The sequence below is a fragment of the Halictus rubicundus genome, chromosome 8 (genome assembly GCF_050948215.1).
Source record: "Halictus rubicundus isolate RS-2024b chromosome 8, iyHalRubi1_principal, whole genome shotgun sequence".
Classification (NCBI taxonomy): Eukaryota; Metazoa; Arthropoda; class Insecta; order Hymenoptera; family Halictidae; genus Halictus; species Halictus rubicundus.
The window spans coordinates 17264958-17285839 of record NC_135156.1 but is presented as its reverse complement, the minus strand read 5'-3'; the positions used below and the strand labels follow the sequence as shown (position 1 = coordinate 17285839).

Below are 20882 nucleotides of genomic sequence, written 5' to 3'. Positions count from 1 at the left end.
CTGCAATCTAGCAAAATAATCACAGTGCACCGTAAACCTAGTGTTAAATAGAACCAGCTTTGAGAAGTAACCAAAAAATATACTAATGAAAATTTCGGTTCTTCGCAAGAATTATCGAACATAAAGGTTCCTCAGAACCGTTTCAAGTACCGAAATGGATATTGTAACAGTTTCCAAGCCCTGCCTTATACATCACGTGTGTGTGTGTGTGTATTTACGTGTATTTATGCGAGTCGTGTGCGACCACTGGAAGCCAAAAATTTTCTTTTTCTCTGAACTCCCCACTCTCACCTTTGGTAACGCTGCCTCAGTCGTACGAATCAGTCGCTCGACAGTGTCGGAGAGAGAGCATGATCCTACCAACGTAGCAAACAAGCGAAGCAAACAAGAGACCTCTTCGTCGCCGTCGATCTTCCTCCGTGTGTCGATGATCGTTTCACAGAAAAGATAGAAGGTAAAGGGGGGCTTACGTCAATCAGTCGGGATCCCCGAAAACCGATCAACCGATGGTCTGGCGTCATTGGTGACGGCTGATCATCATCGATACCACGGCACCGGTCGCTCGAAGTACAGCCACGGCGTTATTGTGATCCGATTTCGTGAAGTCTATGCCGTCCACCTCCAGAATTTTGTCTCCGGGTCGAAGAGTACCTTGAGCAGGACCGTCCGGGTTCACTTTGGTCACTATGATCCCCTGAAGACGCAACGGACGATGTCAGCCGGTTGTAGATAGCGTAGACAGTTCTTAGAAACATGATGCGTCGCTTCTAGTCTATAAAACTTACAGTTTCCGCGCCGGCAACTCCGCCAGCTATGCTGAAGCCGAGGCCCGGGTTCTTTCTGACTTGAACAGGCAACTGAAAAACAACGATTGTCTTAGTGGTTGCCACTTTTGGTCAGACAGGGTATAGCCGGATAAGATGGTCATTATTATTATTAAGTTTTAGTAGTTGCGTCGTAGTTAATAGAATAAAAACTCGGTTATACCCTTTGTTATACTTGAAATTACGTACTACATTAGCATTTCTATGGGGGCCAAACATCCACTTGAACCTCGGCCTCCTGTCCGAGTTGACCGACTCGTTCCCTCCGCCGATTTTGTACTTGTCGGAACAGTTCAACTCGCTGAAGGATTTATTGTTCAGCGAGACCGGCGTACTTCGACCAGAATTCACCTCGTTCTTCATACCCGTGGGACTGTTCGCGTTCGTAGTGTCATTGGGAACAGTTTTCAGGGGTCCGTCCTGACAATCCACGCTCAGATTCCCAACCGGACTCGAGTTCGTGGTGTTCAACGACGCCAGATTATCGCAGGACGCGTTATTGTTCACGGTCCCGTTCGTGATCTTCTTCGGCCGGTCGGAGAACTTCGATTGCATGGAGAGGGGGCTTCGGTACTTCTTGCCCGTTACAGGGGACGTGGGAATGCAGGATGAGTTCAACATCTTCAGGCTCTCGTAATCCTCCGTGGAAGAGTTCATGCATTTGTTGGACAAGTCGCTGTTGTTCGAATTCGCGGACTCCAGGTGCTTCGTTTTCAAAATCGGAATTCTGCTCGGCTTCAACGATCGGTCGCCCTCGAACGACTGCTCCTGCTCGCTCGGCTCGGTCAACAAATTCGCCTGATCGGGAGTTGAACTTGTTTTCCCGTTGCTGATGGTCACGTCTGACCCGTCCGTGTTCGACGGGAACTTCTCGTTGCATAAACGCACGTATTCCTCGGCCTTGAACGACTCGTCGTTCCCATCGTAATTCGGAATTTCCTGAGACACCTTCAGGTTTGATATGTTCATGTCCGTTTGCGGAGGGACGATCGTTGGCGAGTCCGACTGACCTACTGAAGCAAGAATACATTTGAAAATACTGTTCAATTGTTCCGAGTTGTTGCATTTGAACTACGCAAGACTCATTTCTTGATATTTTACTTGAAAAATTGCGGTGTATAGACACGAAAGTATGTACTTTAAGATGTACATACACATTTTATGATGAAAACGATTTTTCAGGAAATAAAAATTCTTTGACCCCATTTTCCACGACTCAATGTGTACGTGGTCTAACAAATGAATACGTACATTGGTTTAACTGTTGGAAAAGCGCCGCTTTCTTCGAGAACGCGGCAGCGATATGATACGGCGGCGGTACCGGGGGAATTTCGTTTAATTTTGGCGTCTGTACGAGCATTTGATCGCCGTTGTTAATGCCCACGGCGAACTTCTCCGATTCCACAATCTTTGCCGTGTTCGCCTTCGAGTATTCGTCCGGTTTCCACGTGGAGTTCACATAATCTGCTACCGTTGGAGGTTTGGAGAGATACTCTGACGTAGGGTTGCGAATGTACTTTGCTTCTCGGATGTCTGGGCTTTTCTCCTTAGCGAGTACTGTCTTGTTTGCCTCGTCCGATGACTCCTCTGACACTGACGGCTCTGTTCCGACGTCCGTAGGGCTTGCGCTCTTGTACCCTGTTGATGGGTTGCGATCCGTAGGTGAAAGTGAAGCATGTGAACCCTGAAGGATACATACTTCATCATTCCTTGTAAATATTAATCCAACGGGCGGCTTGAAATATTTTTGCTCTTTGAATATCTAACGGTTCGCCTTTGCATTAGGTTGTTGCATATGAAATGTCTGATTTTAGAAGGCAAGTGTTTTAATCAAGAAATACCACTGTAGATTTATTATTTACCATATTCAGGTACAAAACTGATCTTTAAGATTTTAAAGAAAATTTTGTTTCGATGTCAACGAATCGTCCTGCATATTTTTGCAGTGGGGAAATATTGACGATAGCATTATGCAGCAACCTAATTTTAACTTTGAAGAACGCATTTAAGTCCTAGAAATATTAGAAGTCACTCTGGAAACGCACGCGTTGCCCTTGTTTCGCATAATTCTTTTGAATGAGTACCTTATTAAAGAAACTTTGCGAGAAACAGGTCCCAGTTTTTGAGGCAAGGTCCAGAGTAGTAGTAGCTTTTGCAATAATAGCTTCTTTGATCATTGTCTCCTGTTCTAAATGCATCTGGAAGTGTCAATCGCCAATTGTCTTGTATCGTTCGATTTTTTTGTTGTTGCGTAAACACAAAGCACACATAAAAAAAAAACATAAAATAAAAATACCAACTTGATGTCATCGATATTCTCTTTTGGTGTCATTTTCTTTTTCTGTGGTTTAGAGTCACGCGAGTCCTGTATCTCCGGTACGAGAAACAGATCAAGGACTATTTCTCAACAGCGATACTTACTCTTTGATCGTGAGCCGATTGATGTTGCAAATTGCGGGCATGCCTAGCGAGATTGCGCAGCTCTTTGGGGTAGGGTGTTGGTGCTCGATGGAGTTGTCTAGGGATCTCGGATTCTACCTCAGCAGCAAAACATATTCTCTTTCCGGTACCAACAATCGAACTGGAAATTAGTCCTACAGCCGGCGGTATTTCTGCGCGTGCACAAACATAAAATCATTCATTGGATCACCGTGAAAACTGAGAAGATCGTTAACAGTCTCCAGAAATACTCGTAGTTCTCTCGAATCTTATACTTTACCATTTCATTCCTCGTCTTCCTCCTCATTATCCACTAGCAGCGATAATATATCAGACATAGATGTTAAATACTTATTTGTAAAATTATATTCAGTGTACATATTGAGCATGTTATTTAAAAGTGGCTATGCTATAATTTAAAACAATTCCTAAACGTCTTTGACAAAATGGAAAAGATTGTACGCAACGAAAATATGCTACATCAGACGAAATATTCTAGAGTCAAAATAGCTTCGAGTGCAAAGGGTTAAAACTAACTGGAGCACCTCGAAGAAGACCTGATCGTCAAAGCAGAATTTACGAATGCTCACGTTCGAGTTCCTGTCGCGGATTCTGCGGCAGCATGAAGCAGCTCAATACCATCATATCCTCCTCGCAATTGAACTCCTGCTGCAGTGGCACCAGTGGTTGACTTTGATTGTCGCTCAGCCATAACGCTTTCAAGTTATTCAAGTTCAGCATAGAAACAGGCAAGTATTTGATGCAATTGTTCACGAGATTGAGTACCCGCAACGAGGACAGGTGACCGAGCTCGGGCGGTACCCGGGTCAGATAGTTCGATCGCAACGAAAGCAACGATAGCGAGGTGCAGCTCCCGATCTCTGGCGGGAGGCACCTCAAGCAGTTATTGTCCGCGTTCAAACAGTGCAGCTTCCGTAGAAGTCCTATCGACGACGGTAGATACTCGAGGAAGTTCTTAGTGACTATAAGCTCCTCTAAGTTCGACATTTGTCCGATGTCGTTTGGCAGTGCGCTCAATTGATTGTGATCGACTTTCAGGGTCACGATCGTTCGCAGATAGCACAGGGAGTCCGGCAACTGATAAATCTCATTGGAAGAAAGATGCATTATCGAAATATCTCGCCAGCCGTCTATCTCCGACGGGATCACGTGGATAGTGTTCATCGTGCAGTCGAAATGATTCAAACGGTACAGTTGATTGATGTTCACTGGTATACGTTTGATATCGTTCCCGTCTATCCACAGTTCGGTGAGATTGACTAGATCCCCGACAACCTCCGGCTGGAAACAGAGCAAAATCAATTAATCGATTAGAACTAATTATTCTCCTGTGTCATAAGCGAAAGGGGGACCTACCAATTCAGTGAAGTCATTGTTACCAATATCGAGTCTTTGCAAATTTATCAGACGGCTCATGCTCTTTGGTAATGTCATCATGTTATTCACCCTGAGCTCCAGAGTTCGGAGAGCCGAGAGTCTACCGAAGTTAGCCGGCAAGTATTCTATGTATGCATCGTTTATATATAATTCCCGGAGCTCAACGATGTGCGTGATAGCATCGGGAAAACGTTCGAAAGGATTAACACTGATATCTATGGAACGAAGGTTTTTACATTCTTTTATACTGTCCGGTAATTCTTTAATACTATTTTTACTGAGGTCTAGGTATTCCAGGTTGATTAACGACGCTATGGCGGGTGGTAACGTGGTGACTTCATTATCGCTAAGGGATAGTACTCGTAATTCATGGCACTGAAACAGTGGCCTTGGAAGATCCTTTATCTGCAAGAAGATGCATCGTTAATACTCTCGACGAACATCTTTAAAAAAAAAAAACGATTAAGCTTAATAGTTACTCTGTTGCAATCCAGACAGAGCTTTTCCAATGTTCTTTCATAAATGAACACGTCGGGTGGTACATCGTAAAGATTACAGTGACTCAGGTTCAGCTCGCAGATATCTTCTTCTTGTGCTCTCAGACATGCAGCGCACTGCCACCAAGCACTACCCATTTCATGTATAACTGGAAAACAATTTTTATCTCGATTAGCAAACATTGACTCAAAATATTCCATAAATCGATTCAATGATCTAGAATTAATTCAATCTTCCAATGGTTCGAAACAGTTAAAGGTGGAGTTATACAAGTCCGTCTGGGACTCGCAGGATCCTGGATGGCACGAAGGCCCGCAATTCTGTCCATGCCTCGAGACGGACGTGGCTGAGTATAACTCGACCCTTAAGGTCCGCATTTAAAAAGGAGAGTGTGATCGATAGAAATTGAGAGAAACCAGGATAGTACCTATAATACTTCAAGAACGATTCCCCAAGAGCATCGATACACGTATGGCAAGCAGACAGGTCCGAAACAGCGCTTGACTCGCTAAAGACTATTGTTCCATGGGGTCCTCGGGAATCATTCGGCAATTGGTGCGTCGACGGTCCGTTTCTTTCGTGCCGGCTTCGCCAGGATCGTTTCGGGCCGCATCATCGCGAAAGACCACGGCACGCGACACAGTGTCTTCCCGTTCCGAAATCAGTATCGAGAACGAATCGCATAGGCTGCGACGATGTACCGATCGACACCGAGTAGATGTCAAGAGGTGCAGGTTATTCGATAGACCTCCCCAAGGACTTCTTTCATAAACATATCTCGCTATTCACTCATCGGTGACGATCGTTCCCCGTGGTTGTCCTAACGACGACGACGACGACAACGACGGTATCACAAACGACAACGGTCCCGAACGCATTTATCGAACAAACGTAGTAGGTACGGGCTTATTATTCATTGACTGAAAAACCTTCAAAGAAATGTAATGGTCCGTTCATAATGACTTCTTCACACGGTGTCCCGCGACGATTTATCTTCTCGAAGCAGGCGCCTGGCGCGGGTCGCGTTCGAAGTTCGCTCGAAAACTATCGAGCTTCGGTTTAATGAACCGTTATTGAGTTGTCTCGGTGTAGCAGCCTGAATCGATCACAGCCAGATTTTTATCGTGTAAAAAGCGAGCCAATTCTATGTATGCCAGGGTGCACCGTTGTTGGCAACTTTATGCCGAGAGGGGATGATGTATCCCTACTCGGTTCTATACATAGTGATGCTGAAATTCGCCCAAATCTGTACGCTTTGTTTAACTTCGATCCGCTTGTTCCGGTTGCGAACTGCTTTCTTCTACGATCGCCAGTCTGTAATTGTTAATACATTCATTGTGTATCTTATTTTGCATGTATTCTACTCGTTAAGATCAATAAGAAAGTTTAACTCGAAGAATTTGAATATTCGTACCCGATAGCGAGTTGAGAAACACTGTGGCTATCCAAGAGATGCTGGTGGGAGGAAGGGGAATAGTTTGACCAGGCATAGAGCACGGTAAGAAGCGAAACTCCCGCGTTTTTTAAGAGCGGTGCGCATGCGCTCGCAGGTAGAATAATCATGAACGAAGATCTACTACCACAGACGAAGTATAGGAGTAGACCAATCACCATTTGGGGTTTCGTGTTTCACGAAACTTCTTATTTTGTAGGTTAAAAAAAAAGGCAGACATATTCTTTCTTATAGTAATATTTTCTTTATGTACACGAAGTTTCATCACAGACGAGGTATAATATAGACCTATCATTCAATGTATTTTTGTGAATTATTCGGCACATCTTGTTGCAAATATTGCCGCAACATGGCAACATGGCAGAGATAAGGACATACAAAATTTCGACAGAGACGTCGCCTTTAGTGTATTCTTTATACTCTATGCTGACACTGTTGACGCCATCATAAATCCATGATGGCGAGAATGGTTTGAGAACCATTGAGAACGCGCCTTGCAGGGGTGCCTAATCGACAACAGTCGGTGACGTTTCCAGACGTACACGTGCGCAGAAGTTAATTAATGGATTAAACGTGACGAAAAGGTGGAAGACTGAGAACGTTGTGATGTTCTCGAAGGGGAATCAATTTTCTGGTATGTAGAAAGTGGAGGCAGGAACAGGTCTTGTTCGACTCCGCCGAGATCTGTTTCTGAGAAGGGGAATCGATCAATGTAAACTCGGATTGTAGAAAAAAGACGAGATCGTTGACGATAAGAAAATGAGTGCTGAGGAACATAAGGGTTGCGAGGTAGAGGATATCGAGAATTCGGATGAAAGCGACAGACCCTCTGGGGAAAGGTGGGCGCCAGTCGGAGCGAACGACTGCGACAATGATTTTGCCGACGAATATAAATATGTAGATAACATGGAGAAGTGAGTACCCTTCTGCCAAATGATCTGGACCAACTTAATCAAGTTTCTATAATTAAGCAATATCTTTATTTTTGCAGTTTGTCGTACGATATGGAGAGGCTCAAGGTGCTGGAGGAGGAGCAGGAGATGCTTAACTCGTCCCTCATTGCACTTACCACTCATTTCGCCCAGGTATTGAATGCTTCTTAAAGTACTTGAATACGAAAGACAATTTTCTCCGTTCCATCTTGCTCCTCCAGGTTCAGTTCCGTTTGAGACAAATCGTGGATGCGCCGACCATCGAGAAGGAAGCGTTGCTCAAGGAGTTAGAAGAGTTTGCATTTAGGGGAATCCCGGATGTTCCGAATAATTTGTCACTTGATAGTAGATCTATTACTCCGACCTCTCCAGTGTCCTGCAAGCAAAGCGTAAGCTGTGCAATAATCTACAGTGCCAGTATTTTAATTTTTTTTTAGTGTTAACTAGTTAAGTTTCACTCTTTTTTTGTTTTGTTTTGGTTCTTTTCTCACGACCATTTCCTCTGTGTGTTTGCCTTATTTTAATACAACTCGCTTTGCTTGTAAAATGCTGACATGCATACAGATCTGTGATACATTATTTTTTCCCTTGTTTTCTAATGAAGTTTTAACCGTTTTGTAGACAAAGTAATACCTGTGTTACATTGGGAAATAAATGTTTTTATACACGTTGTTTTTTACATATGCTTTTGTTATTCTCGAGCTTTCAATCCTCGCCTCGTTTTTTAACATTTCTCTTTTTGGTTTGAAACGGTAATACGAAAACACGAGAAGCTGATTGCTCAGTGTGTGCAATTTAACAGATATCTGGAGTGATTAATGATGTTGATGTCGAGTCTAAAATGGCTCTGCAGAGAACAAAGCAGAAAGAGCTGATATGCCAACTGAAATCTCAGTTGGAGGATCTAGAGAAGTATGCGTACGAAACAGGCGATGCAGATTTGCCGCAGAGCATGATATTAGAACGGCAGAATATCATAATCAGTAAGTTCTGCTTAACCGATACCTTCCGCACAGACTCCAGACTAATACTCCACCATCTGTTTTCCAGGTCATTTAAAAGAGAAATTAAATTTTAACGTCGACGAGCTCTGCAAACTACCAGTTGACGATTTAAGATGGCAAGTAGATTATGCTATAAGTCAGGTAAATCATTTGACTTAGTAGGACGCAATAACGAGGGTTCCCTCGCGGATCGGAGAGAATTAATCGATCTAATTTGCAGATCGTTAGTCCTTTGAAAATGAAGGAACAACTGGTGTCTCAGCTGAAGACGCAGATTACGGATCTAGAGCGGTTTATAAATTATCTTCAAGGGGAAGTCAGCACGGAGACTCTAGCGTGCACCTGTGCCTGTCCGGTGCACACTAGCGGCTCCGCAACTTCCTCTTCTTATGCCAAGAGTGCATTTAATAAGAAGCCGATAGAGGAGGAAAACACGACGAAGACGATCAATACTGTCAAGAAGGTGGTCGCTCTGTTGCACATGTTCCTGGTGTCCCAGTTGGGATGCGGAAGCGAAAGAGTGCGGCGAAACTTCAAGAAAAATTCGGTACACAAATGGCGCGACCTAAGAACCAGGCTGGACATAGCCGTCGAACACGTGATAGAGATGATCATGGAAGTCAATCATCCGGACGACGACGACGCTATTAACGAGAACGATTACGCCTCTGATTCCGATTCTTCGTCCAATTGCAACGCCAGAGTAACATCTGCCGTGAGGAAGCACTTAGCAACCTCCATACGAGACTTAATGCAGCACGGATTAATGGCCGACGTGCGTGCCAATAGCGTGGTACCATTTGTGGGCTGCTTCCCGCAACGACACTCCTCCACTACCAATTTAATGCACGCCTGGGAGCTGATACTGAAGTACTATGAAATTAAAAACGGCCACCGTTACAATTCTAGTCCGGCGCAGAAATTATCGCAAAGCTTCAATCTAGATCTCACTGGGAGAATCGTGTCCTCCAAACAGGTACTTCCCCGTGATATCCAATGCTTGCGAATTGTCAGCGTAAATGTCTGAAACATTATTAAAATTTCCAGAGCCTGTTGACGACTATCGGGAACATCATTGCCTCGCATAGCCCCTACAAGAGAAGCTACGATTCCCATTTTAAAGCGTTCATATGCGCGTCCCTGAAGTAAGTAGATCGTACATAATAAATCGAGGGGTAGGTGTATAAGTCTTTTCGAAATTCATAACTGATCGACGATTTATTTCAGCTCTAAGAAACTCGTCGCCTGGTTGAAACTGATCCTGCAGTGTCAGTACCTGCTTGAGAATCATTATGCATCGTGGAGTTACGTCGTGAAAACAGGTATAATGGGATATTGAAATGAACGCTGAGGCGAACCTGACTCTGTTATTATTGCAAACAGGTTTCCAAGATGCGTTTCACACTCTCGATCGTCTTACCAGCTACAAGTTCGATTTACCGGTGGACCTGGCGGTGAGACAATTCCAGAATATAAAGGACGCGTTTTGATTGCGAAGCGAGACGATGTTCGTCATTCAGCGACTATGAGGTAGTCAATTTTAGCGAACAAAGTACATGGGCAACGTAAACGAGAATCAGTACATTTTAACTTTACGTTGGTATTACGCGGATCCATTATATTTGAAAAAGTATTCTTTCGTGGAAGACATTCCTTTCTCTCATTCCCTGAGCGCTCGTTAGTGGAAGATTATTGCGACGCAATAACCGTAGCTGCAATAATTTCGAGTATCAGTATTGCCGCGTTTAATCCTCGGGAGTCTGGGCTTTTAATTACTCGGTTTTAAGAGCGTGCTCGCTCTATGAGATCTGAAGGAGGGAAGATAATCTGATGGTTGGCGGAGACTTAAACGAACGACTATATATAGAGATATATATCGCGACTTCATAGCACAGGTATAAATGCAATGCTGCCTGATATATGGACTGATAATAACGTATTACGTAGTTATTTTGAGGTACATTTTTCAAATACTGCACGTTCTCGAGAAACAAATGAATCTAAACGTTTTCTTTGTACCGATTGAACAAGTAATGTTAAAATCTTCTCGCGGAGAACGGCGAAGAAAGTCACGTGTTACTTCTTACTATAGATACCGACCGAAAAAACCAAAGACCAATATGTTTTCTTTTCGATCATTCAGGCGAATACTGTTCTTTAGTTTGTAGTACCTCTTCGCATGTTAATGTCGATGAGTTTTACAGTAACATATCATTGAGACAGTAGTCGAATCTTATAACATATAAACAGTATACACCGCGCATAATCGTCGATATTGTAATATATTGTCAATCATTTTATCTTCGTTGTGTTTCATAAATCTTTATCATTGATTTGTTCCTTCATTTTCTCGCGTTTATATATATATTGTATATGCGTTGACGTAAATGTGTAAGATATGCAATGTTTAGTTAAGCGTCACTGTTGAGGAAAAGAAAAAGAGTTTAAACATTGGGGTCCTCATTTTACTGTGCAAATCGTTGAACAAATCTGTATAAGTCGTTACATTCTCGTATGCAGCTGAAAGTATAGGTCTTACTGAAATTTCTCTCGATTATACATAACAACTGTTCCTAATTTTACCACGTTGAATAATAGTAGAGATATTAGCGATAGAACACACGCATTGTTTTCGGCTAGATAGTTAACGATTTACTGGACATACATACACATACATCCAGTTACTTGCAGTTATTCTATATGCAGATTGTTCCAAAAATATTGTTCCCTTGAAAAGGGTGGGGTCATTCCTGAGGTCATTTGAAGTAATATTTTCCTTTGTGAAATCAGACCAATCAGAGCGCGGCTACGCTGAGCGTGGCGTTGACATTGGCCGAGCTGAAATTCGTCCGCTGATGCCGCGCCCTTATTGGTCCGTGTTTTTCGTTAACAACAACTTAAAAAAGCCGTGGAGAACATTTTGGCAAAGAAAAGAGTTACTTCAAATGACCTCAGAAATCACGCCTTTCATGAGGATACAACATTTTTGGGACACCCTGTATATAAGATACTTCCCATGTAAAATAGTTTTTAAGTGAAACTCAAATGTATTATACAATATACATATATATATATATATATAAATATCTGCTTTTTATATATACGTAATAATTTGGCATTAGTTTATTGAAGAGAAGATGTGCAGAAATATATTTATGGAGCAATGTATTTCAAGTTTTGTACAGCAATCTATCCTGACTCTTTATTCCTGATTAACAAGATTTTCTGATTAATAATTAAAGTGACAAAGAAAAACGAACGGCAGAGTACATGAAATGGCTGTTTATTTCTTATAAAAGTTTTACATCACAAAAAGTTACATGGCCAATTCCTTCTTTCAACACGTCTGCAGTATTTCATAGATAATTTACACCCCCGACATTCGTGATAACAAAGTGCACAGAGTGAATCGCAAGAGTTTTCGAAATAAAATAACACCTCTGTAAGATGAACATAACTTTTTTTCGTCTAAAGACCAATTATACTTTCGAAAATTAAAAATGTGTTCCGAGATCCACGCTTGTTTCGTCTCTCACGAATAACCTTGTACACTTTTCATTAACCCCTCTTTTTCTGAAAATCCTGCACACGTGACAAAAAAAAAACGAAACGGGGGAATACATGAAATTGATTGTTTGTTTCTTGTAAAAGTTGTACATTAATAAATATTTCAGTTTTTCCTTCAACACGTTTGTAGTATTTCACAGATAATTTACACCCCCGACATTCGTAATAACAAAGTACACAGAGTGAATCGCAAGAGTTTTCGAAATGAAAAAATATCTAACGCCTCTGACAGATGAACATAACTTTTTTCATCAATTATGTACTTCCAAAAATCAAAAATGTTTTTGTTACGTCTCTCACGACTTACCCTGTACAATTTTCATTGACTTTTCTTTAAATACGAGTCTCTACATCGAGAAAAAAGGAACGTGTAAATTAGACGTCGCTACATATATATTTATATATATATATATTTTTCGTTCATTTTAGTCTGATACTTATGAATTTTATCTCGGGTCTTCAAAATAGATTATCGAGAAATCTCGATGTTCTTACAGCGATTAGATTACAGTTTTGTTGTACATAAAATTCAGAATAGAGTCTACATTGTCAATAACGTATCTGAACTCAACGAATGTATATAATACCAGAAGTTTTCTTTCTTGGTCGCCGACGATACGCGTTTATGTACGTACCATCATAAATATTATATATCACGTACAATACTACTTATACAGGATACAAGTACACAGATGTAAGAGCACAAACTTGGTAGAAGTTCCTCTTCTCTTTGTTCACAATATAAAAGTCGTGTATAAAAAGGTTTATGGAAGAGCATTCGGATATTGCATTCACATCTTTTTTTCTCTTTTCTCTCATCCTCTATCGTTTTCTCTCTCGTGTAATACATTTACTATTTGTTAATGCTCAACCAAGAATTACAGCGGAATGAAGAACATTCGTCTGCCTATTGCCGATGCATACTCATTCTGGAGAACCAAACAGACGATGACATTGATTGGCTACACTTGTCTACTGTACTTAAGAATAGGATACAACATTCATAAATGAATAGACTGGTTATAATACATTTACAGAATACAAGAATAAGCAAGGATTACATTTAATATCACTTTGAAGGTGCTGAAGTCGTATCACAAAAGTCCAAAGCAAACGTCTCTACTCTCCGATCGAAAAAAGAAAATTTCACTTCACCGTAGGAAAAATGCATTTAGGCGCGTTATACGTCTCTTAGAGCAAAATATAATACTGTAAATCAATTCTATGTTACAGTCGAAACATTCATTTAAATATCGCTTTACAGCACAGTAATGATTTACTTTCAAACCTTATGTATAACAGTTGCACAGTATACACTCACTTAAATGTTTCATTTCATATTTTTTTTTCTTTACTGTAACATTTGTCATAATAGCTTTCATTGATATTCTTCGTACATTAAATAGGCTATTTTTTTTTTTTTTGGTACAGCAACGATCTAACATCTAACAATTAAGGACAGTTTACACATAACGTCGCTAAATATAAACCCATTCTTTTTTTTATGGCCGAATCGTTCGCGTAGCTATATAAATTCAGTATTATCCGTCTTAGGCTTCAGCGAAACATCATTATTTGTTGTTCTTTTATATATATTTATATATATATATATTTATAATATATATCTATAGGAAAGTCTGTGTGCCAACATAGCGCATGTCTCTTAAGATATTCCAGTTCTGAAGAAGTAAGGAAATACAGCAAATGTATTCGTTAATACATATAAATACGCGTATAAATATATAGGTATAGGTGTACAGTCATGATTAAGTCAAACGAAGGGTGAAGCTCCACGTTTTTATAAAGTAACTAATTAAAAAAAAAAAGAAATTACTAACTATATACTTATATTGTTTAAAGTTATCTTTAAAAAATGCATCATCAGTCTTCAAGTTTCTAATCGTGAGAGTAACAAGGCAGTAGAATTTGTAAAAATATAATATAAAGTCTCGTTCTTCGTGATTCGAGAAACATCAGTGACAATTTTGATCATGGATACGACAAAATCGATGGCTTGCTGATATCGACTATAAATAAACGATTGTTCTCTTTTTGTTTTTTTTTAAAGATCGACAGTCTGCTTACTACTTACACAAGAAACATTGTATCTGTCGGGTACTACATCACCACAGAGAAATTTTATCTCAGTGTGTTTCATCATCAATGTTCTTACTGGCTTGTTTGTAAAATTCGTTGACGGAATGCGTGAAATCACAATAGATTGTAACGTAATACAAACGTTCGTGTAAAATCACTATAGAACAGTCTGGACCCGTGTACAAATAAACTACGGCTAAATATAAATTAATCCTTACTTCATTCGCTCGGGAATGTTGTCTAAAAACAATGTCAGATAAATCCTCTCGCAGAAGTCTATAATGGAAAGAAGAAAAATTATTCGAAAAATAGAGGCTCGATGTGATGTACGTATATATATATATATAAGCAAAGAATTAAAAAAGAAAAGAAAATACACAAACGTATTTGCCCTAGCTTCGCGTGAATGCTTAACGTCGCAAACACAATGGCTACTAATATAAAAAACGCTTCTTATAAACATTTCATTCAGTTCGTTCGACGAGGCTACGCAACAAACATAACAAAGGCAGATACGCGCAACACGTAGGTACGATTTACCATTCACTTACTGTTACCTTTGCATATATATCACTTATCCGCTAGAGTTCTCCTGGATCACGAGCTTCCATTTAGTACAAATTATGGCGAACCTGTGGAACAACTACCTACCTCCGATGATTTTTGTATACGTTGTAAAAATCGAAACAGGAGGGTAGGTGACTGTACCGCCGATTCGCCGAAATTACAATCAGGTTCAAACGTGAATACGCAACGGCACGCTGTCCGACTTGTTCTCCGCCTCTAGATTGTGTTTGATGGTGTCGAGCGTGTTGTAAATGGTTCTGAACGCCGGCCGGTCCGACGGTCTCCTGTTCCAGCAGAGTTTCATCAAATCGTAGATTGCGGTAGGCGTGTTCTCCGGGCATTGAAGGACGTTGCCCTCCTTAATGTACTTTACAACTTCCTCGTGGGTCATCCCGTAGTAAGGCTGAAGAGCGAAACTGAAAATCTCCCACAGGCACACCGCGAATGCCCACACGTCGGACTCGACGGTGTACTTGTTGTACAGTATGCTCTCTAGGGGCATCCATCGGACGGGTATCGCGTCCTGCTCGTCCCCCTTGTAGTAGTCCTGCAAATAAATCTTCTGCGACAGCCCGAAGTCCGCGATCTTCACGATCATTTGGTCGTTGATCAAACAGTTGCGGGTGGCCAGGTCCCGGTGGACGAACTTCCGGTCGGACAGGTACACCATGCCGGAAGCCACCTGCAGCGCGATGTTGATCAGATCCATGTGCGACAATCGCGAATCCGTGAAATGCTCGTCCCTGTCCAAACTCCGGATAATGTAATTGCCGGGCGAGCATAATCGCAGGAACTCGTTCAGGTCGCCGCGGCCCATGTACTCGAACAGCAAACACATAGGCCGACCCAGCGCGCAAACGCCCAGCAATTTCACTATGTTAGGGTGATCGAATTCGGCCAGGAGACAAGCCTCGCGCTCGAAATCCTTCAGCAGGTCCTCCGACGCCTCGTCCTTCAGCATCTTCACGGCGACATTCGTGAATTCCTCGCCAGGGACCAAACCGGGTGCCTTAGCCTGGAATACTCGGCCGAAAGCACCTTGCCCTAAGTCTCGCTCGTAGATCACATTGTTCCGTGGGAACTCCAGCTTCTCTAGCTTCGGATTCAGCTGGGCGCTGGTCTTGTGGTAGGCGTTGTTGCTTGGCAGCTTGTCCAGGTCGATGGTTACATACTAGAAATTATGTATTGTTACAGATCGTGACTCGAGATGTGCGAAAACCCGCAAAAATCCGTCCCGTCTACAGAGTACTCGACATTTTCGAATTGTCGCACACTGTAGACCGTCCGAAATGAAGTTAATGAAAAACTCGTGATTATTAAGTCCAGGCTCGGCAATATTTTTCTGGACAACTTTGTGCATACACAATTTGAAATGATTTGCAAGAATCGAGCATGTTTGGTGTACCTGGTTATTCGTTGGGTTGTACCCTTGGTGTCGTTTGTGGAGCCTCTGACTCAATACAATCGATAACACGGTTCCAGGTATAATTACAAATCCCAATGAGCACAGTATTAGTATGAACACTGGGCTAAACACTGTATCTATTGTTAAGTCTTTCGAGTCGACTTCCATTACTTTATTGGTTACATTATCTAAGTTTAGGAAGGGGAAAAGAGATCCATTATAGTATATAGCAATTTAAGCGGACGTCTCGTTAACTATCAATGGCATACCGCATATAGGAATATCACAATGTTGCCACCGTATCGAGGAATTCATGGTGAAGCACCACGGCATTGGTTCGTCTCCGCCAGCATTTCTACAGTAACTCTCGCCGTCACGGATTTGTGGGAATACGTCTGGCGGTCTGTCGTGGCTATGGGGTGTTTGTACACGCCATGCCTGACAGTCTAAGCCGTTCTTTGTCTTATTCATTTTGCCCATATAAAATCTACCATTCCCTATGACACAGTTATCTGAAACGATAAACAATTAAGAGATCGTGCATTTTTTGCATCGAAAGAAAAGTCGGAATCTGCATTACATGTAACAAGCTCTTCGTTCATATCGGTCAGATGAATGTGCGAACAAGTCACTTTCCCTTTGACTATCTTTGGCAGCGATTTGCATTCTGGAAGCGTGAAATGTCCCCTCGATCTGATGTACATATTCCTCTGCTTGTTGTCTTCTATCATCGCCCAGTCGTTGAAGCAGAACTGATGACGCACTGCCATGCAGTCCTCGAAACATAACGGCAGGCCAACCGAGTTGTGGCATTGTGGAAAAGCGTACATGCACAGCATTTTCTGAAATAATGAAAACAAAACGGTGAAAAAGTCGGCTGGTACCGTCTTCATCTTCTGCGAAGAGACTCGATATGACTCAATGGTTTCTTTGTGAATTTCTTCCGAGTATTTATGAGGGCTGAATGATACATACCTCTGCAGCGGAACGACATGGTTCTTGGAGTTTCTGTATCAGCTCTTCCCACAAATTGGTGGTAATCTGTTCGTTCAGCAGCTTCTCGGGGTTGGTGTTGGACTCGTTGATCCATACCTTTCCAATACCTGCTAGATACTTCTTGCAGATCTTCCCACTATAGGGGAGACAGTAACCAGTAGACTCTGGTTCTGTAAAAGAAATAAACGTAAATAGAAAATTCTCTCTCTTAGTCATAGCATGCAATGTCTCCTTATAATACCTGAATATGTACTGGTTTGAGCAGAACTGAAATGCAAAATGATTGCTATCAGAGAAAAGATGCAGAACACCATCATTTAAACGTGTTGCGTCGCGGTGAGGCCGAGAAGAAACTATCACATGTTTAATGCGAAAGATCGTTGCATGAGAAAGCACGCCAAAGCACCGATGCCCGTTTAATTGACATTGAATTGCATCGGATCCGTGGCGTAATCGGAGTATCTTTTAACGCAGAGCCGATTATTACGCTCCATCCTACGCGAACGTGCACGCGTAAATAGTCCTGTTCGACGATCGCTGAATGAATATTACAATTATCGATTGTAATTTTTCGAACTGTTTTCGACGGTGCCCAGCAAGCACGATAATTCAACCAAAATAATGTCAAAGTGGGGGGTAACTACGATTTCAAGCACGCACGTCGTCGCACGATAGGAACGAACCGAGTTACCCTAAGCGAAATCCTTCGTCCTTATCACGCGTACGATAAACCCGTGATACACGATCGAGCATTCCGTTTTTCCCTTATTTACAATGCCGATACGTGAAGGACAAACGGTGAATTTGCTCGTTTTGTAACGAACCTGAGTGGCTGCTAATCTAAGGGAAATTTGGAACTAGGCTAAGAAGTGCTATCAATTCGAAAACCGTTAAATTCTCAAGCTCTCTGTATATATTTGACGTATAATTAAACTTGAATATTTATACGTGTGTACAGATATTTATGATTAAATCCGTACATTCGTTTATTAATGTAATTTCAGCGAGAACATTTAGGAATTTTCGAGGCATAGTGTAATTCATAGAAACCTGGGGTTTATGGGGTTTTACCATGGACCTAAGGTTTTACCCTGTTTCATTTGCGATATTGGCGCGAGTGCATCGAGAGGGAAAATGCGCGGGAATGGATCCCTACCTGTTAATTGAATTTTGACTTTAGTTAACCATTTCGAGCGGTCCGAGAGTTTTGGAATTTGCAGAAGCATGCACGGTTTTTTGAAAACTGGAAAATTAGGATCGGGGGAATCGAAAAGGCCTTCGACTTCCCGTGCGAAAGAGGAACGTGGTCCGGCGCCGCCATGGGTCGAGAAATAGTGAGCACCTAACCTCAATTCAAAACTACACGTTAACTCTAGAACAACGGACAATTTTTACAACTTTTACAATGCTTTGTTTATCTATTTGTTTGAAACATATTTTTGGAGGTACTTCTTGTAGGCGGGTCAGTCTTTTTATTGGCCCTAATGTAAAAGCTGTTCATTCAATTTAATTGGTAGAAAATGAGTAATCAAATGATGATACTCATATTTTGGGTCAAAATAGATCATAATAGAGTTAACGGATTACAATTTGTTTAAAGCATATTCTTATGATTTCTTTCGGGATGCAAAAATTTCAAGATTTTTCTACTTCCTCAGCCGACCCAGAACCGTCGAAGACGTGGTTGAACAAGGCGAGGTAGTTGAAGTATTGAAGCAATGTATGAAAGGCAGCGATTTCCCAAATCTGCTGTTTTACGGACCACCTGGTACTGGTAAAACTAGTACTATACTGGCTGCAGCCAGGCAACTATTCGGCAGCTTGTATAAAGAGAGAATATTGGAGTTAAATGCCTCGGATGAAAGAGGTATCCAAGTTGTGAGGGACAAGATCAAGACCTTTGCTCAGCTTACTGTTGGCGGTATGAGGGACGAGTAAGTTCGCATTTGTATTACAGTAGGTTCTCGTTCGTTGCACTTCCAATCAAATGCTTTGTTCGTTGCATTCTGTTTGCGCAAGGTGGGGAATGTAGCTTGGTGGAAATAGTAATTTCGTAGAAGGGGTTGCAAGTCCTGTTTTCGTGCAATGAGCGAGTACCTACTGTAGTTTTGTAAAAACGACAGATCTAGAAAGCCAATGATGTTTAGTAAAAGGTTTGAGAATCACTTTAAAACTAAGCAGAAAGACTGCTTAAGAATATGGTTGTTATCAGGAGTTATAATGAAGTGTTTAGAAACTCTTATTACCAACTGAACAGTAAAATGCTGTGAGGAGACTGCTCCAAAAGTATTGTAAAGTATTAAAACTTTTGACCCGGCTCTGAAAGCAGACAAGTAAATTGTATCTACTATTCTTTAGCAGTCTGCTGCCGTGTTTATGTGATTTCTGTGAGAACGGCACAATCTGAGGCATTCGAAGCTTCTTTTCAAAGTATAGAATAGAAGGAGCATTTTGTTACAGTAATATTCTTTTTTTCAGCGGGAGAAGATGTCCACCTTTTAAAATTATTATCCTGGATGAAGCAGATAGCATGACCAGTGCAGCACAGGCTGCGCTTCGTCGCACTATGGAGAAGGAATCTCATAGTACACGTTTCTGTTTGATCTGCAATTATGTCTCGAGAATCATAGAACCATTGACTTCGCGTTGTACAAAGTTCAGATTCAAGCCGCTTGGGGAAGACAAGATTATCGAGAGATTAGAGTATATTTGTAAAGAGGAGGATTTGAAGGCAGAGAAGGCTGTTTTATTGAAAATTGTAGAAGCGTCGGGGGGCGACATGAGACGTGCCATAACGTGTCTACAGTCTGTTACGAGATTAAAGGGCAAAGGCACTGAAATCACTGTCGATGATGTCCTCGAAATTATCGGGGTAATTTGTCCTCTATCTACGAGCCGTTTATTAGTTGTATTGTCTATATTTTAATGCAATACGATCTAAAAACATTATAGATTGTCCCTGATAAATGGCTGGACGAATTGTTAGAGGTGTGTAAAACGAAGGATTACAGCAAGGCTGAAGCTTTTGTCGATAACTTTATGTTGGAAGCATATGCCACTTCACAAGTAAGTACTCTAATTATACGCAAACACTTGTACATTGTTCATAAACTGCTCTAATTCATGCTTCACTTATTTCTTTTTCAGGTAATTGAGCAATTGAGCGAAAGAATTATATATTCCGACGAATTAACGGATAAACAGAAAGCTTTTGTAGCCGATAAACTCGGAGTAAGGGTCTTTAAACTTCGCAGCAGAACTATATTTATCTTGATCTGCATTATTAATTATTTCTGTTTTTATAGGAATGCAACTATAGGTTATTGGACGGTGGAAGCGAGTACATACAATTCATAAATCTCTGTTGCGGCATCATAAGGGCTTACGAGTTAACATGAGGATTAAGTTACTTAATATTACATGTTGTTATATTCTTTTTTATAATAATAAATATTTATTCTTTTTTATAGCAGATTGTTTAGTGAAGTCGATGGAAAGCGGTTTGCCTTTCAGCGAATTTGGAGGTAACATTTGTTAGGAGTGCGAAGTAAATGTTTAACAAATGTTAATGCTTGAAAAATGAATTGTGCTGCCATCTTACAAAACAATATTGAAACTTTTCACCTAGTTGCTTGGGCAACGAGACTATAGCGCCATTATTCGAAGCGATATTTTAAACCTAAAATTCCCTAGATATTTCCA

At 41.3% G+C, this 20882-nt stretch overlaps 4 protein-coding genes across 6 annotated transcripts; 2 read left to right on the top strand and 2 right to left on the bottom strand.

Annotated features, from left to right (window-relative positions):
* Nucleotides 1-467: 467 nt before the first annotated feature.
* On the bottom strand, nucleotides 468-6591 carry Lap1 (leucine rich repeat containing protein 7 lap1). Of its 3 annotated transcripts, XM_076792653.1 has the most exons (11): nucleotides 5587-6591; nucleotides 5141-5307; nucleotides 4940-5066; nucleotides 4641-4876; nucleotides 3854-4565; nucleotides 3246-3436; nucleotides 2909-3022; nucleotides 2076-2508; nucleotides 1014-1834; nucleotides 786-857; nucleotides 468-694 (listed from the first exon to the last, which is right to left on the bottom strand). In XM_076792653.1, exons 2-11 carry the CDS (start codon nucleotides 5294-5296, stop codon nucleotides 518-520), a joined length of 3039 nt encoding a protein of 1012 aa, XP_076648768.1. In that variant the 5' UTR covers nucleotides 5297-5307; nucleotides 5587-6591; the 3' UTR covers nucleotides 468-517. The 3 variants fall into 3 exon arrangements, with proteins under 3 accessions (XP_076648768.1, XP_076648767.1, XP_076648769.1); XM_076792652.1 differs by having other exon boundaries at nucleotides 4641-5066; XM_076792654.1 differs by lacking the exon at nucleotides 2909-3022 and having other exon boundaries at nucleotides 4641-5066.
* A 497-nt stretch (nucleotides 6592-7088) lies between these two features.
* On the top strand, nucleotides 7089-10613 carry LOC143356748 (RUN domain-containing protein 1). Its single transcript, XM_076792682.1, has 10 exons — nucleotides 7089-7246; nucleotides 7342-7526; nucleotides 7604-7697; nucleotides 7766-7933; nucleotides 8347-8527; nucleotides 8595-8689; nucleotides 8769-9524; nucleotides 9596-9693; nucleotides 9776-9870; nucleotides 9932-10613. Exons 2-10 carry the CDS (start codon nucleotides 7372-7374, stop codon nucleotides 10036-10038), a joined length of 1749 nt encoding a protein of 582 aa, XP_076648797.1. The 5' UTR covers nucleotides 7089-7246; nucleotides 7342-7371; the 3' UTR covers nucleotides 10039-10613.
* A 2322-nt stretch (nucleotides 10614-12935) lies between these two features.
* On the bottom strand, nucleotides 12936-17553 carry Nrk (Neurospecific receptor kinase). The gene is made up of 6 exons (XM_076792679.1): nucleotides 17422-17553; nucleotides 17160-17350; nucleotides 16765-17026; nucleotides 16454-16696; nucleotides 16185-16372; nucleotides 12936-15950 (listed from the first exon to the last, which is right to left on the bottom strand). The coding sequence occupies exons 1-6, from the start codon at nucleotides 17495-17497 to the stop codon at nucleotides 14949-14951; spliced, it is 1962 nt and encodes a 653-aa protein (XP_076648794.1). The 5' UTR covers nucleotides 17498-17553; the 3' UTR covers nucleotides 12936-14948.
* Nucleotides 17554-18380: 827 nt separating this feature from the next.
* On the top strand, nucleotides 18381-20652 carry LOC143356752 (replication factor C subunit 4). The gene is made up of 6 exons (XM_076792687.1): nucleotides 18381-18514; nucleotides 18839-19114; nucleotides 19659-20052; nucleotides 20133-20246; nucleotides 20328-20411; nucleotides 20486-20652. Exons 1-6 carry the CDS (start codon nucleotides 18405-18407, stop codon nucleotides 20576-20578), a joined length of 1071 nt encoding a protein of 356 aa, XP_076648802.1. The 5' UTR covers nucleotides 18381-18404; the 3' UTR covers nucleotides 20579-20652.
* Nucleotides 20653-20882: the final 230 nt, after the last annotated feature.